The sequence below is a fragment of the Limanda limanda genome, chromosome 14, assembly GCF_963576545.1.
Source record: "Limanda limanda chromosome 14, fLimLim1.1, whole genome shotgun sequence".
NCBI classification, from domain to species: Eukaryota; Metazoa; Chordata; class Actinopteri; order Pleuronectiformes; family Pleuronectidae; genus Limanda; species Limanda limanda.
The window spans coordinates 11,493,883-11,519,427 of record NC_083649.1 but is presented as its reverse complement, the minus strand read 5'-3'; the positions used below and the strand labels follow the sequence as shown (position 1 = coordinate 11,519,427).

The following is a 25,545-nucleotide window of genomic DNA, read 5'->3' as shown; positions in this document are numbered from 1 at the left end:
CTGTGCTTTTAGCACCGACTAAGTGTGTGATTATGTTGCCAAGTAAAAACAACCAAGGGAATTTTAAGATGCAGCACAGTCCATTAAAATTACACAGTGCAGTGGGGGGGGGTTCCATAAACATATACATTTTTAACATGGATGGCCCAAGTATAAACCCTGATGCTGTGTGGCTGGACCCGTGCTGCTTCATATTTTATACGATGTGTAAGTCTTGATAGTGATTATGTTTGCATATTGATGCTGTTAGGGGCACACCCCCACACAGCTGATGTTTTATAGATGTTCCACAACAGCAGGCTTCCTTTAGTTCCCTTCCAAAGAAAACTGACTCTCTCCTGTCATTTCAGTTTACTGTTTTTTCTCTTACTTTTACCATATGGCAGGTTTATGGACTCTCCTTGACACAGTTTCGCTTATTGTTCATGTTTACACAACGATACAGACATTAACCTGCTTGTATTCATTTGTATTAAAAAATAAGGGGATCAAGAATCCAGGAGATTTAAAGTGGATTATGTATCTGAGGAAAAATGTTTGAACGGGTTTCTTGCAAAAAAAAATGAACCTACAGAGAAGAATCCTCTGACTCTGCAGCTCCATCACAGAGTTTTATAGCCAGTTGTAACTCAGTGAGTAGATGTCCAGCCGAACGCTGCTCTGGTTCATCTCCACTGCTTTCATATAGAGCCTGACTGATTTATTGTTTGGCCAGAAGTAATTTGCAAATATAAGCCTTTCGTGCACATATAGAATCAGCATTATTGATACGTTTAAACTTTTATTCTACTTTTATTTGACATAATAAACAATGCAGAAAAGAAAAGATTAAGTATTTGTCTTTTCTTTTCATTTAGTTATCTAGAATTAAGTTTATGATTAAACTGTCATAACATTTTGATAACGGCCAAATTATTGTATTTTGTAATGTACATATAGTCTGATATATTGTAGAGGAAATTACTCCCTAATATCAGCATCAGCCCCCGAAATCCATATTGGTTGGGTTCTAATCGATAGCATTGTTGGTGACTGCTGCTGTTTTCAGCAAAGTTAAAAACCGACGCAGCGAACAGCAGACTGAGACAGTGAAAGACTGACTGGTGAACGTTGTTGAACATTTAGGAGCTGAAGAGTCAGAGTCGGTTTCCCTCAGGAACTGGTAGAGACCAAAAATAGAGTTTAAAGAGAGCCAAATGTGCCATAGATCCACCAAGGGGCCTGATTGATGACTTGATTAACGAATGATTATGTTGTTCCGGAAATGCAGAATATGTAAAAAGAACATGCAACTGTTTGATATCATGTCTTTCATTTATCAATTTAATTGTAAGGTGGATCTTGTTTCTGCTGCCCCCAAGTGTCCAGTAGAAAATCATCAGTTGTTGAAGACTATCTTTAAAACAATATTCAAGACATGTTCATATCAGCTTATGATAAGTGGCTTTTTAAGAAGTTAGATGACCTAATATTCACATAATTCAGTCACTCGTATTATTTATGAATATTTTCCAATGATTAATGTCTTTTAGTTTGCTCAAGATGTAGAGTCCGATAAGATTAAATGTTAAATGTGCAATTTTAAATTGGCCGGTGTGAACAACATTTCAGCTTCACGTACAATTTGTGTTCACTTGACGTATTTGGTTACATTTTAAGACTTTTTGGGTTTTCTTCTCGTAAAACAGATGGATGCTTATTAACAGACAGCTGTTCCTCTTGATGTTTTTCCTTGATAATTTTCTTTTAAAATGTAAAGGCGATTGGGGCTCATTTCATTCATTACAGTTTTTGTTCTTGAGACATAATGAAATATTGTCCTGTCTGTCTCACCCCTCTCTGTCTGTCTCTCTCACTCCTCAGCTCCCCGGTCTGTCTGCAGCGCTGACAGCGGTGAGTGGTTCATCAGTGTGTTTTGATCTGTGAGGTCACCTCGACACAGCGAGCCGACGCATTCACTCTGATCCTCCTCACTCTGCAGCTTCTGCTGTGACGGAGGCAGAGCTTTGAAACGGGAGATTGTTATCAGCTCATACACACACAGACCTGCGCACACACACACACACTCCTACACACACATCTTTCTTTTCGGGTTACTTGTGGGAAGATGAATAGCACTGGAGTTTCAGCCAGGCCCCAGTCTGTGTTTATCAGCTTTAGTTTTAGCAGCAGCACAGATCCAGGATCACCGACCTGAACCCCTCAGCCATCTGTTCCACAACCCACAGTAATACTTTTTAGATTGTGAAAATAGATCAATTTTATGCAGTGACATTATCCAGATTTGGCCCTAAAATCCTTGTGGCTTACAAGTTCAAGCACCATGAGCTCTTTCTTGATCTTGAGAGTACTTTTGCCCGATGGCATCCCAACTTAGCTTCCAAATGTATTTTGAATGTCCTGAAATTATGTTCTTGTGCAAATAAAATGAAACAGATTACTATCTAGAATAGCACTCAAGCCGAATAGTCCCCCTGGATTCAATCAAGCCGCACTAAATTTCACTCACAGACAAATATGAGTCCCCTAAATGCACCAGATTTTGTTTTCATCCAGATCCAAGAATTATCCCCGGGAAATTGGTGAAAATTTCAAAAAATTCCCTCTCTCACAATGTTGAAATAATAGAAAAAGAACTGTTGGCTCTGCCCCCTGTCTTTTAAAAACATTTTGTTTATTAGTTATTGATCCGTAAAGTCAAAATCAGTGAATATCTTTACAACTCCTCCACAGTCAACTACCTCCTTTGCTGTTATTTCCACACACACACATAAGTCGAAATACACTATGGTCTGAAAGATGTCACGTGTCCATGCAGAAACGTTCACGTGAAGCAAAAACCTTTATTTTGCCCGTCTCACCTTGGGGGCTCCGTACATTGCTGTGTTTCTAACACACGCATCCTAATCTACAGGGCCTGTATCTCATATTTGGTTGGAAGACGAAGCGTTGCAAAATGACAAACTCATTATTGTTCAGCAGATTACACACCGTGTGCCGTAGCTCACACCGGCCAATATTCTGCTGCATCATGCTGTTTGAATTCACTGTGTTATTTAAATCCTTTTAACACCATAGTGAACAAGAGAGAGACTGAATGAGAAGATAGACGGAGCGAGAAGGCAGAAGAAAGAGAGAGGAGGGGGGGGGGGGGAGGAGGTGCAGAATGATTGATGAAGCGAAGGAATGAGAAGCAAGAAACAGATAATGAAGATGAGGGCAAGTTAAAGTAGAAGAGAGGAAGACAGGAGGGACACCTGAATGACGTGAGGGAGTTGGTGGGACTCCGCTGCCCTCTGCTGCTTCAGCTGCAGCAGTGCACACCACGGATGAAGCTGCTGCTGGTTGCCAATGGTTACAAGAGATGCAAACATGCCGAGTGATAACAACAGTTGAATGTAGTATGTTTCTGTGGGAACATGTGCTGGAGTTTGTGTTTGACCAGAGTGAAATATGTCAGCTCGAGGTTGATATAGCTTCAGGTTACAAGTTAAAGTTGAAGTGGGGGATTTTTGGAGAAAGCGATTCTATGATCCTAAATGTTTTGATATCGCAGCATCCTCAGAGCCACATCTCTGCCTGAGGAACGTGGTTGGTAGGCAGTGATATTCTCTAGGTTTAAAAAGGAGGTACAGTACTTGACAGGAGAGCTGTGGCCTCGTATTCTTTTTGTACAATTCCCCCAGGGCAATATTCCCAGAGACTGGATGACAGAGTATTAACATAGAATTGGAAAACCCTAAAAAATTCAGTAATTGTCAGTAGGAAGGAGTCGAAGAAAAAGGCTTAACAGTGTGTTCAGTCAAAGAATACATATGAAACCATATGAAACCATATGAAAGTTTTTATTTCTCCGCAACAACCAGTGGCTGGAGGAGGTTTTGTGGGTCGTCCATCCGTCTGTATGTCGCATTTTGTTAAAATTATATCTCAAGATTGCCATTAGGGATTTTCTTCAAATTTGGTTAAAACATTCAGTTTGAAATGTTGCAGTTATGTTCACTTAGACTCACAGATGGACTGATTCGATTTTGATGGTGCAAAATACCTTCAAAAATCTAAACTGTATCCTCCTACTTACAGACTGTGTGTGTGTGTTTGTATCAGTTTGCACAACTTCTGTTTGTTCATGTAAATGTGTTAATATTTGTCCCTGCAGATTCATATGTTGCCAAATCGGCCTCGTTGCCAGGATATGGCAAGAATGTGCTGAACAGGGTGAGCAATCCTGATTTCTGTTCTGAAAGAGAGTGAGCGTGTGTTTACGTGTGTGTGTGTGTGTGTGTGTGTGTGTGTGTGACTGTGTGTGAGTGTGAGAGAGGGAGGAAGAGCCATTCACTACATTATAATAAACCACAGCGATGTCCTCCATTTCCTACTGAACCTTTGAAAGTCATTTTTATCAGTTTAGCTCCTGAGGTCAACTGAGACGCTAACTGACAACTGGAAAGATTTCAGTATTACATTTCCCAGTGTGATTGACAGGGAGACGCAACATTTAATAGAAACATATAAGATCATTTGATTTCTGTCTTTTTTACGGGATCCTTTCCCGCCATCATAATGATCAAATGCATCTTCCTGTCCCACGTTTGCTAAACTGGCCGCGTTGTGTTCCTGCAGCCTGGGAGTGCCGGTGCAGATTATTACCAGTATGACAGCGGTAATGCAGTTAATTGGCAGATCAGAGGTAAGTCTATTGATCAGCTGAAATGTGCTTATCCCCAGTTGATTACTTCCCCTCATGATGCTATTCAGCCATAGACTGTGTACAGTGATGGAATGTGGATGTTGGTGAATGTAGCAGTTGACTCATCGCCGTGTATCTCTTCTCTTTTCTTTCAGAATACAAGGTAAGATGCTCTCCTTGGCAAAGCTGGTGAACTGTTACTCAGCCAGGGATGAGAGGTCTGGATGTGTGTAGAAAAGATAAGGATGATGTGTTTCCTATTTAAAGTTCATACCAAGATGTGTATCCATCAAACTCAGTCGCGCCCACTTGGCTCAGTGAAATTGACTCATTTTATTGACACAAGAAAAGAACAAGACAAAGGGTAATTGTACACACAGAGTTTGTGGGATGGGTCAGGGATATTCAATATCCTTTCACCGTTTTGACAGTAATAATTGTCTTGTGTGTGTTATTCTTTTCGGGGAAACTTCAATATCTCCAGTTTCAAAATCTACTGTATAACTGTAACTGTACTGTATAACTATGCCTTCAGAGAGTTAGTTCTGAATTGATAAGCTTTTGGTGGTCAAAGGAAATTTTTTTGCCTTATGTACCATGCCAATTTGCAATATATCAGAAACATCGACAGGGAATCTCTTCAGATTCTGTGCATACGCTTGGTTCGACTCAGGAATTACCTGATTAGAGTTTGGTGGTAAAGGTCAAAGGTCACACTAGCCAAAACATGGTATCTCAAGTCTTCTGGAATTTTGAGCAGTCATCATTTGGTCTCAAAGAGTAATTGATTAGATTACAGTGGTTGAGGGTCAAAGGTCAGAGTGACCTCTCATGAGTCTGGGAAACAAATGTTTTTGATTGAAACTGCACCGGTTGGTGGAGGTATCGAACCACAGGGCAGTGTTTGTAGTTTTTCTTATTTTAATTGTTTGGAAAGTTTTGGAAACAATTTTCAAGCCCACTCTTTATATGTAGTCCTATAACTTTACAGCCGTTATTAAGAAATAAGAAGAAAACTTTATTTTTTGAGTGGAATATTATTTGTATTTGTTTTAACAATGAAAGAGAGAGGCTTCGTCTGTTTTAGGTTTCTCTGCTGTTGTAATAAAAGCTTTTGGCCACTAGAGGGTGACAAACCCTTTCTGTCTATCATAATGTTGCAAAAATAGTTGAGCCCAAATTGATATTCAGAGATATTTTAATGATGCAGTTTCTTACAACATGAAGCAAAACTTCCTTAGCCTTTAAATTTGATTCAATGCCTCAGTTATACTGTTTCTCCCTTTTTTAGATCCATCCCTATGAAGCCCTAGTGGTGTCAGTCAGAGGGCGTCTCCCCAGTGACGTCGACCGAGCCAGACTGGAGGTGAACTAATGCACAACACAACTATTGTAAAATCTGCTTCACTCACTGCTCGACCTGAACATATCAAGACCCGAGAATATATCATGAAAACACAGATAGAAACAGCAAGAATAAAAGCAACATTCACTGCAGTCAGTCCACAGTGTTAAAGTATGAGACAACTTGAACATTCAGAGAGCCTCAGCTGTACTGGAGCTTAACCAGGTGAAGAAATTTAACCAAAACATGTAGGAATCATCCTGAGCAAAATAATATTCACAGTCTATTTTATCTCCAGTAGCTGATAAGATGTATGAATACAACAAATCAATGTTTCCTGACTTTCTGACTCTATCTGCGTCTCTGTCTCTTCCGTCCTCACAGCGTCACCTCTCACCAGAGGAGTTCCACAGGGTCTTTGGCATGTCCATGTCGGCCTTTGACCGCCTCGCTCAGTGGAAAAAGAAAGAACTTAAGAAACAGGTCAGACTCTTTTGAGAAAATGAACTCATCAGGGACTGTCTGACTGAGTGCAGGTTTCCTGCACTGCCTGTGGGTCTCAGTGGAACAGGCTGAAATGAAAAGGACTGACTTTCCTTAAAGTGGCCAGAGCAGAACTTGGAGCAGAAGTATTAAGGTCAGCCAAGCGGCAAATTGAGATGAAGAAGTGTGAGAAGAGAACAAAGACGTCCAGAGACACCAGAGAATCCACAACGGGACTATGATGAGAAGGAGGAATTGGTTGCTTTTCCTTGTTCTACCAGCAGATGTCAGTGGGTTAACATGATCTACAGGGAGGCATCTGATATCACCATGTTAACTGTAGATGTTCATCCTCACTGAGTCAAACTGCCCAGCAAGAGGGAGGCGGTTTGGAGAATCAGCCGTCGGGAAGACACACCGGCTTTTTGTTTAAAAGATTCAGTTTAAGCCACAAACACATACACTGTCCACTGTGGTTCATAAACTGACACCACAGGTAAATGAGCCCAGTGTGAAGGTTACTGAGCGTGATGGTGTTTTTATAATCTGCTCGTACTGAAAATCAAAGGTTTTCTTTTTTTTTTATTACCGGCATGTGTTTGATTTTAATATTTGAAGCCATATCAGTGTTTAGAGTTAATTCCAATAACATGAGCGAACTGTACAGGACACTGAATTGCGTTTTCAGACATGATGTGATTGTAAGGTTCTATGAGAATGAGCTGAACCATGTCAATGCCATGAGCTCACAGATGTTATTTAAGTTCCCAAATCAGGTTTAAGTACAGTACACACTTTAAAAGAATAAATTTGCCTTTAGTTTGATTTAAAGAAATAAATGTTTGCCAGTTCATAGTTGCAGCTGGACTCATGGAACAGGTCAGAATTTTTTCTGCTGGGTTACGATGAAATCCTGTGTTGGGGGGTGGGGGTGGGGGGGTCAAGTTAGTTTTCATGTTTTGGGGGTTAAATCCCAATCACAAAATGGGAATTTGTCTTCCTAAGGAGCAGGGTTGTGTGTGTGTGTGTGTGTGTGTGTGTTTGTGTGTGTGTGTGTTTGTGTGTGTGTGTGTTTGTGTGTGTGTTTGTATAGAGGCATTCTATGGATAGCGAGAAACCCCTTAATAAAATCAATTGTCAAGAGTTGAAAGGAAATAGGAAAAGGAGAATGTGAAAAGGAAGGATGGCAACAAGGAGAAACAAGAGGGATAAAAAAAGAGAGTGTGTGTGTGTGTTTGTGTGTGTTGACCATGTCTGACACTACCCATGTACCAAGGAACTTTAATTCTCAAGTCTACAATTATTGGACTAGCAAGAATAATTTGTCGTCACTACAACTTCTGAATAAATTATTCAAACATCACAATTTCATTATTCATTGTGGTTATTAATAAAGGTGCACGATGATGGTTGTGATGCTGAACAGGCATCTCTTGTATCCCACAGTTTCCTGTTGATTGTCTCAGGCATCCTTATTAGGATCCTGACCGCTACGTTAGGATCCGCAACCACTGTATATCTGACTGCATACCTATATCCCATATATTCACTTTTTTTTGTACTTATTGTTGGTATAAGTATTCTATGTTTTACTCAAGTAAATGTACCACATTGTTAAAAAAAAACACCTCCATTAGAAGTACATTTCCCACACAACATCAGCAAAAGTACTTTAAGAATTCAGGGTAGAAAATGGAATCCATCCATACATCCAAGAATCTTAATTTGTAATAGATGAAAAGTTTATATTAATATTATTTATGAATGTCAAATACGTTCAGTGGAATAAAAACTATGATATTCCCAAGTGTTTGTAGTGGAAAGGAAACAAAGTAGCATAAAATGGAAATATTCCCAACCAATTCAATTTTATTTTGTATTTATACACCTTATTCAATCTATAAATATATAATAATATAAACTGTGTGTAAATACACCAACACAAATAAACACGTCAGATCCTCGATCCTCAGATGGACTGGTATGCTTGGAAGAAACCTAGACGAGCACTAGGACCCAGCGGCTCCTCCCCGGACGAAGAACCGGGCGGTAGCCGAGTCCAACTCCAAACCGAAGCGGCCACTCGGACTCATTTCCCCGCAGAGTGTCCGACGGAGCCCCGCTGCTTTCCCTGGTGGTTCCTCCGCACACGTTCCGGACTTTTCTAAATGAAACTACCGAGGGAGGGTTAGAGGAAACTCGCTGGTGGAGCCGCTGTCTATTATCGGACATGGAGCCCAAACCCCAGAGCGGTGAGTAACAGTCTCATCATATGTGTTCGTCTGTGGAATTAGTTTGAGGAGTAACTTCCGCTTCACGAGTAACAGGAGAAATAAAACAACAATACTTCCATTAGTTCACTTCACACCTAAAACTCCCCTTGAGAGACGAGAGAGTGGGACGGTTAAAACACCAAACAGCCACAGAAGTTACTGGTTTTTATTTGAATTCCCAGTCAACTTAAAGCGTCATCACTGGGGTTTATGTGACCCACGTTTTTTTTAAACAAGTCAGATTAGTTTGGAGGTAACGGGCGCGGTGACGTGACGCACCTACTACCCGGAGACGGTGCGCCGTGATTGGCTGTGAGGGGGAGGTGTCCTCATTCAGGTGGTGATGCAACCGGATGCTAACGAGAGAAAGTGGTGTGTTGGAAGTGGAGGTGCAGGAAGAGAAGCGTCTGCAGGAAGAGGAGGAGGAGGAGAAGCTGAAGGAGGAGGAGGAGGAGGAGATGCTGCAGGAGGAGGAGGAGAGAAAGTGGTGTGTTGGAAGTGGAGGTGCAGGAGGAGGAGGAAGAGGAAGAGGAGCTGCTGCAGGAGGAGAGATAGTGGTGTGTTGGAAGTGGAGGAGGATGAGGGGGAGGAAGAAGAGGAGCTGCTGCAGGAGGAGAGATAGTGGTGTGTTGGAAGTGGAGGTGCAGGAGGAGAAGCTGCAGGAGGAGGAGGAGGAAGAGGTGGAGAAGCTTCTGCTGCAAGAGGAGAGAACGTTGTGTGTTGGAGGTGGAGGTATAGGAGAAGCTGCAGGAGGAGAGAAAGTGGTGTGTTGGAAGTGGAGTGCAGTTGGAGAAGCTGGAGGAGGAGGAGAAGCTGTTGCAGGAGGAGAGAAAGTGGTGTGTTGGAAGTGGAGGTGCAGTTGGAGAAGCTGGAGGAGGAGGAAAAGCTGCAGGAGGAGGAAGAGGAGGAGAAGCTTCTGCTGCAGGAGGAGAGAAAGTGGTGTGTTGGAAGTGGAGGTGCAGGAGGAGGAGGAGAAGAAGCTGCTGCTGCTCCTGTTGCAGGAGGAGAAGCTGCTGCAGGAGGAGGAGGAGAAGCTGCTTCAGTAGGAGAGAAAGCAGTAGCAGCAGCTGGTGAATGGAAGCTCTGTCTCATCTGTCGCCCTCAGGCCACTCACAGAAAGCTGAAAACAGGAAGCTGTGTTATGTGACACCAGGTGACACCGAGCAGAGGCTTGAATCTGTCACTGTGCATCACAAGTGATCAGGTTGAGGTAGACAGTGGCAGCAGGTCACAGCAGGACATCACTTTGCCTGCAGGTATTTGTGCTTAGCAATATCAGAATCTAGAAGAGCAGCTGCCTAGAAGGTCCCATTGTCCCCTTATGAAACCAGATGTTCTATATTTATATTTGGATGCACACACTCACAAACATTAGTCTCTTTCCCATCGAGATCCATGAACTACTCAGATTTTTTCAGTGTTGAAAGTTGAGGAAAAAAATGAAAATACTGAATCCACCCCCTGATCTGGATCCCAACCAGAATGTAATGTCTTCTCCCCGGTGTAATGCCCCACCCCTCCACAAAATATCATGGTAATCTGTTTTGTCGTTTCTGCTTAAATGTGCAACCTTATCAAACAATCAATTACAGAAGAAAACTGAGGTTAGTCGAGTCCAAGGCCCAACAGTTTTCTTAAATTCAATCAAATTGCATATATATGTAGATAGATATATCTATCTATCTATATATATATATATATATATTCCTGGATTACTCCATATCTGGATCGGCCCAGAAATTTGTCCCATCCCTCCACCACATTTCCTGGGAACTCAAAACTTGTGTAATCCTGCTGACAAACAAACCGACAAAAGGACAGGGGTAAAAACATGTTCTCCTCGGCTGAAGTAACAAAGTTCACATAAAATCAATGTCTTATCAAATCCTGAGTGTAACTACACACTGACGGCAGCTATGTGATGATAATCATAATGTCATGATGTTGAAAATAATAATACTTGTAGTATTTTATGTGCTTACTACTAAGCGGCTGCACAGTGGGTGGACTGCCATATCATCACAAAATCACAGATGTTAGTAATACCATTAACAAGAACTGTTTCATTCAAGAGTCCCAGGATGCATTGACAAAAGGAAACACAAGCTGCTCCTAGAGTTTAACTCAAGTGTCTTATGGTCAGACACTGTGCAGCTGTGTTGTGTAGACAAAAAGGAGTTCTGTGACAAAACACATTTTTCATTCAGTCCTCAGTGAAATTTTAATTTCTTATCCTATAGCTGCATGCAGTTCATACAGTTGATAATTCTACTGTTGGCTGATTTAATTAAGTGAATTCATACGTCTACACACAGACACAGTCCTCTGTGTTTGACAACTGGGACAAGCTTTGACCTCGGATCATGCTTCCCTCACATTTCCTCTTTCCTCTTCCTTCTCCTCTACCAGTGACTCCCCCCTTTTTCCTTTCTCTGTCAGAGTCCCAAAGTTTATTTATTATCAAGTTTTTTGAAAGGCCCATTTTACACAAATGATCTTTTCCTAGAAGTTAGACTGAGTTGTCCTACAGTGAAACTTTCTGTTGCAGAAATATCCGAAGCAGCAGGTCTGTGCATGCCACGCCTGTTGCCCCACCGCATGTGGAAACAAAGCTGATGTGGTGATAACAGTTTTGTACAAAACAGGAAAAAGCAGTGCCGGCTGTTTTGTCCGTAAGGTTTTATTATCATCGTCACAACTATATCACTCTGGAATAGAATAATTCGTTTTTTGTGCAGGGCATGTTTCAGTGACAGAGGTGCTGTGCCTGAGGTTCTCAAACTGGGCAACCGGACAATTTCATCTGTTACCAATGCACCTGAAATTCTAGTGGTCAGGTTTTTTTTTAACAGATTTGTCGCACAAAAGAATCGAAGCGCAGGTTAAAAAAATCAATGAGCCCAGGAGAAATCCGAGCAGTGCGAGGGCAAGGAGAAGAACTGAGTGCAAGCAACAGTTTGAGCACCAGCCGAGCCAATCAAAGTGCAATCAGGGGCTGTTTGATTGTGAGTGCATGGTTTAGATTGAAAGCATTACAAAATCTGAATCTGAAATCAATAGTTCCTGCTCTCAAATTGAAAGACAGGAAAAAACACCCAAAGGAAACATCATGAAGAGCAGTTGAGCGCAGGTGTATTGTCCCGTTATATCCCCCGATCGCTACTCAGGCTCCATATGCCATAATCAGTGCAAGATGGCACCGTTGGTATGCAGGATACTTTGGCTTCATATCTGGATGTTCTGAGAAAGTGTAGACTTGATGTCTACCTCTGATTCCTGAATGCTGGCGTGCTACCTACAATCACACACAGGCTTTTTTTGGGTTCAAGTCGAGGCAACATAATGAGGGGATTTCTTAACGGAAATATGACAGCGTCTCTCGTTTAATGCAGGCTTCTGTTTCCTCTGTCTCTTCACTATTTACTATCGGAGGAAAGTGAGAAAATATAGAAAGAATGTGAAGAAGAGAACTTTTCCCCCTCAGCTGTTTCTTTTTAAAGCTCTTGCCAGCCTGCTTGGCATGGAAGGGACTTTTTAAATTCTCTGACTGATGGAGACCACTGACATCATCTACTGTTGTCCCCAAAAATATGAATCAGGGGATGGTGCATCTCTTGAAGCAGGCTTTTGTCTTAGAGGGAGCTGCTGGGGCCGCCACGACTTGACCTCTGACCTTCTGTCTGAAGAGAACGGGTGTCTGGAGAGGGGATGGAGAGAAGCAGACGAGGGAAAAGGAGTTGAAAGGAAAAGATCAGACGGGGAGAACGAGGGCGGGAGAGAGGAGTGGAGGGGAGAATGTGGGATCTGGAGGGACGTCAGCCTCTGGGAGTGTGGGGGAGGCAGGAAGAAGATGCCTGCTGGAGTGCAAAATACTGGTTTTAAACACTTTGGAGATCTTGAAATCATCTTAATTTGAAAAAAGGCATGAAAAGCTCGTTTTTGTGTGAAAGGGAATCTTGTTCCTTTGATGGATGAACAGAATCCATGGAAAAGCATATGACTTCAAGGCACTCACACAGTCCTGGAAAAGATCATTACTGGGAGGGTTCTTCTGGATGGGTGAGGCAAGTCAAAGAGGAGGTTACCCTTGGATGTGTGTGAGTTACGGGTGAGATATAAAATGGGTGGGAGTGAGAGCCTCAGATGAGCAAGGGTTGACTGTCTCACCCTGAGCTGCCCCTGAGCGTGTGGTGAGAGGAACAGCGGCGGCAGCAGCAGTGAGTAGCAGTTGTTTTGTTGTGAGCTGCAAGCAAACACGCTAAATCTGTACAAATGAGAGTCGCATGGCTCAGGTCTCATGACTGACCTTCTCCTGGAAGGATGCCTGCGGAAACACAGAAAAATGTATGTCACAGCACACACACACACACACACACACACACACACACACACACACACACACACACACACACACACTCCGAAGTAGTCTTGTGAACGTACATCTCCAGTGTTGAATAAGTGAGCACAAAGTTATAGTTTCTGTGTGTGAAGGAATTTCTGTGTCGATCATTGGAAAAAAATAAAGCGTTCAATGAGAAAATGTGTGTGTGTGTGTGTGTGTGTGTGTGTGTGTGTGTGTGTGTGTGTGTGTGTGTGTGTGTGTGTGTGTGTGTGTGTGTGTGTGTGTGTGTGTGTGTGTGTGTGTGTGTGTCTGTGTGTGTCTGTGTGAGTGTCTGTGGATGTGTGTGTGATTGTGTGGAATGGGGGTTACAAAGATCCCTCTGTGGGTGAGACCGACCACAAGCCTCCAGAACAGCTGATTCTTAGCCTCCGAACCCTCATGGTCCCCCGAGAGAATGAAAGAGAGAGAGAATGAAGGAGGGAGAGAGAGAGACGGCAAATACGTTGATGGCCTTGACTGTGTAAAGTTAAACCTCAAGAAACAGAAAATAGACCAAAGGCCCGGCTCTGCTGTCTCATTACTGGCCTTGTTTACACGGATTGACTGAACTGAGTCTTTGTTGTCGGTTTCCATTGTTGGAAATGAGAAGTGAAGTACAACAGATCTTGTGATTTGAGCTTTTTTAAGAGATTGTGAAAAAACTGAGGATATAGTGCAGAGGTGGGAGTTTATAAGATGACAGAGGATGTTGGGACGAAGGGAGAAACAGCAGGATGGTGAAAGGTGGAAAGCGAGAGAGGTCAAAGACGGAGGAAGAGGGAGAGCAGAGGTGGATGTGGGAGAGAGTAATGATCTTGGAAGAATTGGAGAGAAGCTTCTGTCGACAGCTCGGACAGGAAACCACAGCTGCTGCTGGCCGAGGAGTGGTGCGCTATCAAACACACACACACACATACAGAATCACAGTCACACATCATGACACAGCTGCTGGAGATATATCCTTTAACCCTGAATACCCACGGATGGAGACGTTGCAGCTGTGGTGCACCACGCCCCTCGCAGGCCGTGCGTGTGTTGGTTCCTGTTTTGTTTTTCTGTTGGAGTCGCTGACATTGTGTTGTTTGCTCTGGTCTTGCGGGACCATTGTGGTCGTCTAATTTTGGCCTTGGTCGAGACAATGAAGTATTGTCGGGCAGGCAGGGCGGCGGAAGACACTCCGAGTGAGGGCTTCTTTCTGTGTGAAAGAAAGCGAGACTGTGTTTGGTGCTTTTTAGTTTTTGAACTAGCCCTTGTAACCAGTTCTTTGTCAGAAATTGCATGTATAATATATCATAATATATGCAAGTTTAATGTATTCATTCCATCAAATTGTAGCAACGTTGGTATTATAAACCTTTCGTATTGTATACATATTGTTATCCTGAATACACTTCTACCGCAGCTGCGCCACGTTAGTTGTTATTCACACAGATCAACAAGAACGTTTTTTGTTATTCTATTGTTGGTGTCAGGTCCAGTGGTTTTTTAGTGGAGTCTTTTTGAACTCTTATTGTATTGTAGTATTTATAATGTTTTATTGTCATGTATTATTACATTTCATCCTGTCCTGTCTGTAAGACGTCTGTCTATCTTAGACCGAAAACCAAATCTACCTATAAATAAAGTTACTGGGACGCAAACAAATGTGTGAGCTGAAAAGCTTTTTAAATTTATTCAGGATAAATAATGAAGGGAAATGCATTACTCATTGGAAAAGCTCAACTTTGTGATTGTGATTTGTAGGTTCCAGCCGTGTCCTTGAACTTCCAATCAACTTCAGTTTTTTTGTCTGTTGAATTTTAATGCCTGAAATGATGAGCACAAAGCCTCTTTGAGTGGAAGCAGCCACTCAAAGAGGCTTTGTGAGGCATCATGGGATGATATAATTTTTCCACCGAAACTAAATTGAGCTCAAACTGAAATGAAATTATTTTTGGGTCATTGAATATTTTCAATGGCCTCAATAAAACTGCACTTTACAGATGGCGATGGCCTATATTCAGTATTTAAGGTAATTATTAGAGAACAGCTTGTTTATAATAACTTGTCTGCTGGAGACTCTCATGTCCTCAAGCTTCTCTTATGAATGAGCTGAGCATAAAATGAACCCACCCTGTGCTATACGCTCTTTGTTACCATATCCTTATATCTCTATTAGAACTACAGATTTCCTTCTTTACTTTGGCTCCACTTCCTTTAGAAGAGGAAGCATGCTCCCCCCCCTCACCCTCTTTTCTCTCTTTTCTCTGCTTCCCCCGTCCTGACTTTGTCATCTCTGAGCGGGCAGGATGTGCGAGAAGAGTGTGTCAGGGCATTTGGAACAATGTCAAGGTCAACAAAACACACACACTTTGACACACGCAGACTCACAGGATGTCAGCGTCGGACATGGAAACAATTATTTCTCAAAGAAAGCTTGAAATGTCCAAACTATGAGGGTAGGATTTGATTTGCGGTGATGCAGGAACAAAAGGACAGAAAACATGATCCACTAACTCTGAGTCGGACGCGTTGAGTAGACCGATATGTTAACATGTTGAACATCTCCTTCCTCTCAGCTGTTGCGACAGCCGGACGCCCAAACGGACTCAAGCTGCCAGTTTTGGTCTCACATAGACGTGTTCAATTGATTTGTATGCAGTCTGTGTAATGGCATAAGCATTTTAAGCATGTTACGAGTCTTCACTGTGCACGTTCCTATGATGACCGGGTGTTTCATTGTCGTTCACCAGAAGTAAATGATATATTATCCATTTGTCTTCTTTTTTTTTCTACCCAGTGGTGGTGGAGCGACTCGTGACTGAGCTGGGTTCTCTGCTGAAGATGTTGGACCACGAGACGGTCAGTCCGGCCACTGCCGACAAGATGGCCTCCATACGCAACACCCTGGACTCACTGCAGCTTTCTGGTACAACTGTGTTAGGATTAATATTGTTACTTTATTTTGAATTTGTGTTTCTACAATTGTCGTAGCCTCTGTTAATTCTCCACAGCCTCCTCATGAAACCGCACCACAATACAAAATGTCATAAATATCAGTCTCCCAAATGTGCCTGAGTTTTTCTCATCAAGATCCATGAATTATTCCAAATCGCATCCTTCCACCAAGTTTTGTGGGAATCCGTCAAGTAGTTTTTGTGCAATCCTGAAAACAAACAAACAAATGCAGAAAAAACAAAACCTCCTTTAATGTAATTTCATCAGACCCAAATCAATAAATTACTTTATTTTCACTTGAATTCATACAAGAGTATTGAGAGATCGGGGAAGACATGTACCATTTTATTTTTATTTACCTGACTCTGACTTTGGATCTCCTATCATCAGTATTTAACCTAATTTAACATAAATAGGAATAACTCATCTTATCAAAACTGTGAAATACAAACTACTAACTGACTTTCAATCATCTGGGGGAATTTATCTGAGCATCTTTACAGTTTTTCAGCTGCAAACCGCGTTTTACTTGTGCGGCAGTTTAGTTAAAGCTATTTAAACTTGAGTCACTGAAACACTGATTATTTCCTTTTTTACTTGCTTCATGTCTTTTTGTAGTGGAGCAACCTTCCCTTACTTAACTGACCAGGCTGCTGCTGCACTACACTGCATCACACACCACACAGTAATTACAGTTAGGGACATGCAACAAAAGTACATTCAGTCTCCATGACATCAAATCTTCCTGAGGACTTTACAGTAGGTCCTGGTTTATCCGAGAGAACCCAGGATGTCACAGAGGATAAAGGGATTTATGTAAGAGGATAATGAAATGTAAAGTTTTAAGAGGATAATGAGAGGAGGTCAAGGAAAGGAGAAAAGCAAAACATCCTGATGGCTCACAGCAAATGTCCAAATGGACTTCAGGCTGCTCAGCCCATTTTATACAATGCAATATAATAATCCACGTTTATACAGATAAAAATCTCAGCGACTGATTTCTCTCAACACTTTCAGAAAATCTGGGAGTTTGGGAAAACATTCAAGCGTACGTTACAACCTCCCTTTTCCTGTTTCATCTGGTGCACAGATTTACACTCTGCACTCCCTTATTGTCTGGTGTTGGTTTCCTTACGATCTGTTGGCTTAAAAATGCAGATACGTCAGTACCCACAATTTAATGAGCAATCACTTTCTTCCTCTTTGGTAATCCTATCTGTAACTAACCTTCAATTTATCCCTTCCACAGTCAATGGATCAGATGTCTACATGAACAGCTGTCTCTATGGCAACGGCACAAGCTTTGTGGAGTCTCTGTTTGAGGATTTTGGTGAGTCGACCCCCAAAGTGCCCACAAGCCAGTTTAGTGACATGGAACTTTTTGTGGAGATGATGTTTATGAGTGTACAGTATTTACAATCATCATAACCAAGATCTAGATATTGACACAATAAACATCTGTTAAGAGATGGATATATAAGATATGTTTAACTGATAACCCTGCTTTAGGCGTGGCTCTCGGTAATGTCGGCACCATCCAGTCTAGATTTAATCTGTCCATTTTTAATCTGTCAAGGGATTAAGATAGAATAGATATTAAATAGATTTTCTGTGATGTTCACTTATCTCCTCCACTGACATTGTGAAAGAATGAGGCCTATGGTGGAATAGAAAGCTCTACATTTAGGAACAATACATATTTTTGGAGGTTGGAAGCATAAAACTGCAAAAGGTATTTCTCTACAAATGGACCTGATCATTCTGTCAAGTCTAGGAAAAGTACATCAGCCTCATTTTCAACCACATTTAAGCTACTTTAGTCGTTCAATTTGTTCGATAATTCAGTTCGTTTTTAGCATCCTGAAATGTGTCAAAGCTCCTCATGGTAAACATAAAGACTCAAGAACACGTCTGATAACACCAATCCTTTCTCGTTCCACCAGACTGTGATTTGCACATGCTCAGTGTGTCTCCAGTGGAGCAGAAAGAGGAAGTGGAGAAGACTCCTCCTGATAAAGCTGTGAGTCACTGACAGCATCTACCTGACTGTCCACCTGCCTTCATTTACCTCCTGACTTAAAATGATGGTTTAACCTTCATCCCTGGTTCCTCAGACACCCACCGACACGCCCCCTCCTGTGCCCACCACCCCACTTCCTGATGACTACTATGAGGAGGCTGTTCCCCTGGATCCTGGGTCCACCCCTCAATACTTCACCACCAATATGGACCGTCAGTGCTGTGCACACACACTCACAGGCACATTGAATTATTAGAAGTTCCTCTTTCTCAAATCGTATTCTTTTCTCCTGCAGCTTCCTCAGTGGAGGATGCTTATTACGAAGATGCGGACGATAACTACCCCATCACCAGGCTCAACGGTCCTCCCAAAAACTCCTGTGAGTCCACCCTGATGGCGAAGCACACGTGGAATACACAAAACTGTCTGTGGATGTTTTGTGAATGTATCACGCATGTTATTTTTGTTGTTCAGACAATGACTCAGACGCTCTGAGCAGTTCCTATGAGTCTTACGAGGAAGAGGACGAGGAGGCAAAGGGGCGGGACCGGCCTCAGAGATGGACGGTCGAGGAGAGCCCAGACGTACCAATCAGAGACTGCCGCATCTGCGCCTTCCTGCTACGGAAGAAGCGCTTCGGCCAATGGACTAAACAGCTTGTCGTCGTGCGAGACAATAAACTACAGGTAAATCGATTTGTTTAGTTTTCAAACATAATGAAAGCTATTGTTGGAGTCTGTACTGTTGGATATCTGCTTTTACATTAAGTGCAATTATTAGAAATGCTCCATCAAGGTTATCATGGCACACCTTTCATTTAGTAACAGATGTCTCAGATAGGTTTTCAACATCAAAACAATAATGCTCACTAGTAGCCCTACATACTTTATATAGACATTGCTCTTTGTGTTTCTATACCTCTCTATCACCTTCTCTTGTTTACAGTGTTATAAGAGCATCAAAGAGAGCACCCCCCACACAGAGCTCCCGCTGAATCTGTGCAACGTCATCTACGTCCCGAAGGAGGGCAAGAAAAAGAGACACGAGCTGCGCTTCTCGTTGCCTGGAGGCGAAGCTCTGGTCCTGGCTGTGCAGAGTAAGGAGCAGGCCCAGCGGTGGCTCAAGGTACCTGCGTTCACTGTACCTGTGGGTGATGGTGCTGAGAGGAGACGGGAGATTGTGGCTGAGAGGAGAACGAAGGATTGTGTATGGAAGTGAAGGTTTTCCTTTTCTGGGTCCAGGTGGTGCAAGAAGTTGGCAGCCAATGTAGCAACACCGAAGGACCAGATGTTTCCACTTCTCCCATTATACAGAGGAAGCTGGAGCTTGACAAGGTGTGTTAGTGTTAGTCTACACTGTCTTTCCCCGTGTATGTCATAGGATTTGACCCTTAAACAATCGATCACCTTAAGTTAGCTGTAATGTCTGCGTCTTCATTTCTCAAAGTGTATTTCTAAATCCATGTAAATTTAGACACTGCTGACATCATTTTTCTTTTCATCCCACGCATGACAAAACTGTTCCATTGGCTTCCAGTTTACGAGCAGTGAATGTGGTGACATTATTGTGGTTGCTCTGCTGGCAGCTGCCGAGCCAACCAGCTGAGTGCACTGTGACACGGCCCTTACAGCCCCATGTTGGCAGAATAGTTATATATTATTATAGCTGGTCAGTAGTAAAGACGCTGTTTTTCTTTTCCTTCTCCAGGTGCTGCAGTGCGATCGGCCAGCATCAGACTCAGACAGCGGACCAACAGTGGACACTCAGTCCATTGCACATGTGCCAGGACGGGACACAACTGACTCACTAAGTAGGTTTAACTAAGTCAATAACCAGTGAGTGGTTGTGTCTTAATTATTTTCCCTTTCTTAATTAACTTAACTCTCATTATATAAAGCCAATAATAAAACTCATATTAAATAAAACAATAAATGCATAGATAAACCCACCCTCCCAGTTTAAGATCAGTCATTAAAAATAATAAATATATAAAAAATATAATAAAATATGTTTTGTACTTTTTATACAAACATAAAATACAGGGATATTAACATAAAGCTGTAATTTTCATTATTTCTTTTTGACGAATTTTAGCATGCAACAATTAAAACAGATTTTCATTTTCCTGTCTTGAACATATCGTTTGTTACATAAAATCATAGAATATATATATTTAACCACTAAAGATGTGTTTAAAAAGTCATTTATTTGGCCGTCACTGATGCTAGAAATTTCCCCGAAAAGCAGAAGGTTCCTCATTTCTAAGCTTTTGAACTAAAATTAGTCAACACAAACATAGAAAGATATGTATATATACAAACACACAAGCGTGCCCTTTCAAGAGTGCGATCAAACACTATTTTTGTTTATCTACCCACAAAATCAGGAAGGATAAAGCAGTGGATCCATGTTGCTGGGTCAGAGTGCGGGTCACACACACTCTTATTGTTTCAGTCGTGATACAAACTGTTTACAGGCCGAGGGGCTCTGAACCTAAAGAGACATGAGAGAGAGGGAGAGACAGGAAATGAGGCTCAGAGCAGATATGACATCCTTCCCATCCTCTTCCTGCAATTGTCCCCCACTGACATCATAGGAAGTAGCCGGACCGAGCGCCGCAGCACCTGGTGCATTCAGCACCGGCACGCAAGCACACTTCAGGGTTTGGCCAAATAAATAAAAGATATCTATGAAATAAAATATATTATATATTTTTTTTAATCCCAAAAGTAAAGAGTCTTCTTTATTTTGACAAGAATGTTCCTCAGTTTTCAATTTTGAAATTATTAATATACACTTCAGTGATGACCCAGCATTGTCTTTATTGGTTGCACACCATGTAAGCCTCTGCTCACAGCTGATGTATATGAAGCGCTCCTCTGCTCTATGTCAGCTACGGCAGAAATTTGACCGAGGTGCGTTTGATTTCAGACCGAGGGAAGCGCGGAGCCTTCTCTGAGCTGACGGGGTCGATGAGCCGGGCAGCAGGGAAGAAAATCAATCGCATCATCACTTTCTCCAAAAGGAAACCTCCTTTACCTGGAGAGGTCGCCTCCTCTGCTGGTCACCATGACAACCCGCGCTGTGGTGAGAACACGTCAAGGAGTAGATTATTAGAAGTTTTACATTAATGTTAAGAAGTGAGGGAGTTTTGGTTTGAAACAAGTCTGACCTACATTTCAAGATGTTGAGGAAATCCATAGAGACACAAACTTATTATTAGTATAACACGCTGTGAAATTAATCCTTGTGTCATGGTCTGTATATATTATATAAAATTACATAACACTAACAATGATAGATTCATCATAAATAATACACAGAATAAAATTTCCAAATGTTCTGTTTGACATGAGGCTAAAAGTTTGAGAACAATTCTCTCAGACTGACATTGAGTACATTTCCAGGACAAGCAGATACCACACAGCTTGGGAAATTGTCTGTTATTTAATCTAATTTAAAGTGAAAATAAAGAGAAGAAATGTACTTGTATAACCTGACTCCAGTCGTTGTAAGACATTTAACCAACTTTTTCTCTTTTCATCCCTTTTATCATCCTCCTCTCTCTCGTCAGGTTACCTGAGTGTGTGTCTTAGTGGCTCATGGAAGGAGCGCTGGTGTGTGGTGCGAGAAGGAAGCCTGTACCTGCAGAAGGAACCCGGGGAGCAGCGGCTCCCCGTCTCCGTGGTGCCGCTCAAAGGGGCAGAGGTGATGCCCGGCGGCCCCGGCCCCAAACACCCCTTCTCCTTCCGCATCCTGCAGGGAAGCAATGAACTGGCAGTTCTAGAGGTAAAGTGTTCTCTTAACAATAAAGATCGACAATAGTTTAAACTGCTAGAGAGAATTCAATGAAGGCAAGATAAAGTTAACACCCCCTTATTTTCTGGAAACCATGTCGCTAAACTGTCAGGGGTTTCTGTGTGTGTCCGTCAGGCCAGCTGCTCGGAGGATCTCGGCCGCTGGCTCGGTGTGTTGTTTGCAGAGACCGGCAGCTCCACTCTCCCTGAAGAGCTGCACTACGACTACATCGACGTGGACACGCTCACCGACATCCGGCACGCGGCCAGAAACTCCTTCATGTGAGTCACCTACTCGAGTGTGTGTGTTTCTGCCCCTAGTCTTCTGTCTCTTGTTATTTTATCCTGAACTACGTCTGCCTGTTCCTCCTGTCAGGTGGGCCACTACCACTGCTGCGTCCTCCAGCAGCACCTCAACGGACTCCAGAACTTATGATGAGGTCTATGAAAGTGTTGAGGTGAGGAAACATCATGGGAAACTCAGGACTTCCAAACAAGGGGATGGTTTAGGTTTCATAGGGCCTCTGTGTTCTTTCTTCTTCCTCTCTTTTTTACGTGATACATTAGGAACATGCAAAGAGAATTTCATTACATCTGGCACAAATATTCCCTTGGACCTTGGATTAGATTTGGAGGTCAAAGATCAACTTCATTGTTACCACACAGAGCTCTTTTGCACATTTTAAGAACGCCTCAAGAGAATCCTTTTAAATTTGGTGCAAACATTCACTTAAATTCACAAATTAACTGATTAAATTTCAGTTGTCAAAGATCACAGTGACATCATGAGTCTGGAGAAAACTTTATGTAGACTGAAACTGCATTTGTAAGCAGAGGCACACGACCACAGTGCAGCATTTATAGTCTAAATATTTAACAGCTCAACTTGCTGTGATGAGCTTCACTGGTTCCCCATGGGATTTTAGCTATCAGATGTTGGGGGAAAGAAAAATTCCATCCCTGGAATAATACATTTTAATAAATGAAACTTGCTGTGCAAAAATTTATAATTTTTAAATATGAAATATATACTTAAATTGTCCATATCCTGTAGGACACGGATGTTGAGAGCAGGACGAGCCAGGTGAGACGCCACGCCTCCTTCTCCAGCAGAGACTCTGAAAAGACTGAACAGCAAGCCGCCATCAAGAGACACGTCTCCAGTAGGTGTCATGTCACAATTTATTACAATGGTTAAATTAAGTAACATTCATCATCTTCTGTCTGACTCTCTCTCTCTATATATATATATATCTATATAAACTGTGTGTTTTCTGATAGATGTAAATCAGTGTGGACGGTATGGAAAGACTCGAGCAGAGGAGGACGCCAGGCGGTACCTGACGCAGAAAGAGGAGCTGGAGAAGAAAAAAGAGGAGCTGAGAAACGCACTGATTTCCCTCCGCAGGGAGAAGAAGGAGTTGAAGGAGGAGATGAAGTGTGCCACAGGTCAGACACAAATCACACACACACAGACAGACACACACACACACACACACACACACACAGAAGTACTGTTAAGCCTTCAGCTTCACAGCAGTACTAACTATCAGTGTGTTTGTGTATGTGCAGGTCAAGCTCTGGAGCAGCGGTTAGCCGTGCTGGAGACGCTGTGTAAACAGAAAGAGGAGGAGCGGGTGGAGCTGGAGCTCCGTCTGACAGAAGTCAAAGAAAACCTGAAGAAATCATTGGCTAGAGGAGCACTGGGTCCGCCCACTGACACCAAGTTCAGTGTGAAGGTAGGAAACTGAAGCACAGACTGAGATTCTCACACAATTCCTACATCTGGAGGAGTTTATGAATTACATGGCAGAAATGCGTCGGAGAGATCACAGGATTTCATTTCCACATCATTACCTCCGCCAAGGAGGTTATGATTTCACCCCAGTCCGTGTGTTTGTTTGTATGAAGAAACTTGGCGGGAGGATGAAGTAAGAGTCGGGGAAAAACCCAATAATTTTTGGTTCAGAAACATGGGGCAAATCCAGGACAGTTTTTAGACATTTCCATTGATTTCTCAGAATATTTCATGGGTCTTAATGGAAAAAAGACGTGTTTAGGGAACTGATATTCCTAATTGCGTTCAACTTGGTGCAGATCCAAATAGAAATATTGATCTGGGCCTTGGCGGATGTATGAGCTCTACTGGGTGCCATTCTAGTTTCAGCTGTAATTGCTTTACCTTAATGAAACCTTTTGTGTTTGTCTGTGTGTGTGTGTGTGTGTGTTGCTACGTGTGTTTGTGTTTGTGTGTACAGACACAGGGCAGTAAAGTTGAAAAGGTTTACAATGAGACTGTGCCAGTGAACGCAGCATCTGAGCTTCGTAAACGGCCTCCATCTCTGTACGCCTCCTCCAAGGGGAATGTCATGCAGAAGAAGAAGGTAAAATGTGTGTGTGTGATGTGTGCGTGCAGGTGTGTGTGACGAGCACATGGAGAAACATGTTCCTCACTTTTTGCCGTGTCGTGGTTTTCCAGGAGTGGGAGTCAAAGAAGGCGACCTAGACCGAACATGAATGGATCGACGGGAGGAAAAAAAGAACTGAGCCGTAACGTGAGGATGTGTAAAGGAAGGAAGGAGCAGATGAAGGAGAAGTACAAGTGGCACTGGAGAGGAAGAAGAAGAGAACGAGGGGAGGACAGACTGACACATTCTTCCCTTCTCTTATCTAAAAACGTGCAGGAATCTTTGCAAGTACAGGCGGCGCAGTGCCGTCTCAACCTCTGTAAATACGACCGACTCGACGGATGCACCAGTTCAGTATTAGTGTGGATCACAGAGAACGTGAAGTGTTAATGTTTGTGTGAGTTTGCATGTGTGTACACATTTGCACAGAGAGTGACGATGTGATTGTTTTCATGACGTAACAGCAAAGGGAGAGTGTGGTTCATCAACGCTGTGCGGTCAGAGTCACGTACAAGACTTCCTGTAAACATCCACTGATATTATTCTTTTTTACATGATGTGTGTCATGGAAAGTGAACAACTAAAGTAAAGAAATTCTTTAATTACCTTAAATTATCATCATTAGTGAGAGAAGTGTCTCACATGTTGTGAAGTTATATTGAGTATGACACTGTTCCTGAAACCAGTGAGTAAATGTTAATTATTACAATGTGAAACCATTGGGTTTTTGAACCAATATGTGTATATTTTTCTTATTTGCCTTTTGCACTTTATCTTGTTGTATTCTGTGATAACACAAATGTTTTGGAAATCCGCCTCCGTTTTCATCTCAGCAGAAACGTGACCAAGTGTCTGCTTTCCCTGCTCGTCACAGAGATATGAACAAACACACGTGTTGGAGTAAATGGTTCCTTTATCAAACAACTTTGCCTACTGTGCTGTTTGATTGGTTAACGGTCTGTGTTTGTGTTTGTTCGTCTACGTGCTACTTTCACCCAGTCACACACACACACAATCATCCAGTTTTTTCTATATGCTGTGTTTTTCCTGTCACGCAGTTCAGTATCATGCACATGATATACAGACAGTTAGCCGGAGATCGAACCCCCGACCTTCTGGTTGGTGGTCGACCCTCTCTAACCACTGGGGCGTTTCTGTTTCTCTGTTTGAATTTCATGGTCACAATTCTGAACCTTTGTCCCCATCTAGTG

At 42.4% G+C, this 25,545-nt stretch overlaps 2 protein-coding genes across 2 annotated transcripts in view; both read left to right on the top strand.

Annotated features, from left to right (window-relative positions):
- LOC133019147 (actin-binding LIM protein 3-like) overlaps positions 1-6,533 on the top strand; it is a 40,499-nt gene extending 33,966 nt beyond the window's left edge. The window contains exons 17-22 of the mRNA XM_061085518.1: positions 1,864-1,893; positions 4,160-4,218; positions 4,624-4,690; positions 4,846-4,853; positions 5,982-6,056; positions 6,420-6,533. Of these exons, the coding sequence (XP_060941501.1) occupies positions 1,864-1,893; positions 4,160-4,218; positions 4,624-4,690; positions 4,846-4,853; positions 5,982-6,056; positions 6,420-6,533 (353 nt within the window). The remainder of the gene's footprint in view (positions 1-1,863; positions 1,894-4,159; positions 4,219-4,623; positions 4,691-4,845; positions 4,854-5,981; positions 6,057-6,419) is intronic.
- Positions 6,534-8,583: 2,050 nt separating this feature from the next.
- LOC133019145 (actin filament-associated protein 1-like 1) lies at positions 8,584-25,258 on the top strand. The gene is made up of 19 exons (XM_061085517.1): positions 8,584-8,770; positions 15,952-16,080; positions 17,359-17,439; positions 18,053-18,129; positions 18,224-18,341; positions 18,425-18,508; positions 18,604-18,815; positions 19,075-19,254; positions 19,371-19,463; positions 19,837-19,939; positions 21,061-21,216; positions 21,704-21,918; positions 22,063-22,208; positions 22,303-22,384; positions 22,981-23,089; positions 23,208-23,375; positions 23,499-23,665; positions 24,185-24,310; positions 24,406-25,258. The coding sequence occupies exons 1-19, from the start codon at positions 8,749-8,751 to the stop codon at positions 24,430-24,432; spliced, it is 2,295 nt and encodes a 764-aa protein (XP_060941500.1). The 5' UTR covers positions 8,584-8,748; the 3' UTR covers positions 24,433-25,258.
- The last annotated feature ends 287 nt before the right edge of the window (positions 25,259-25,545 follow it).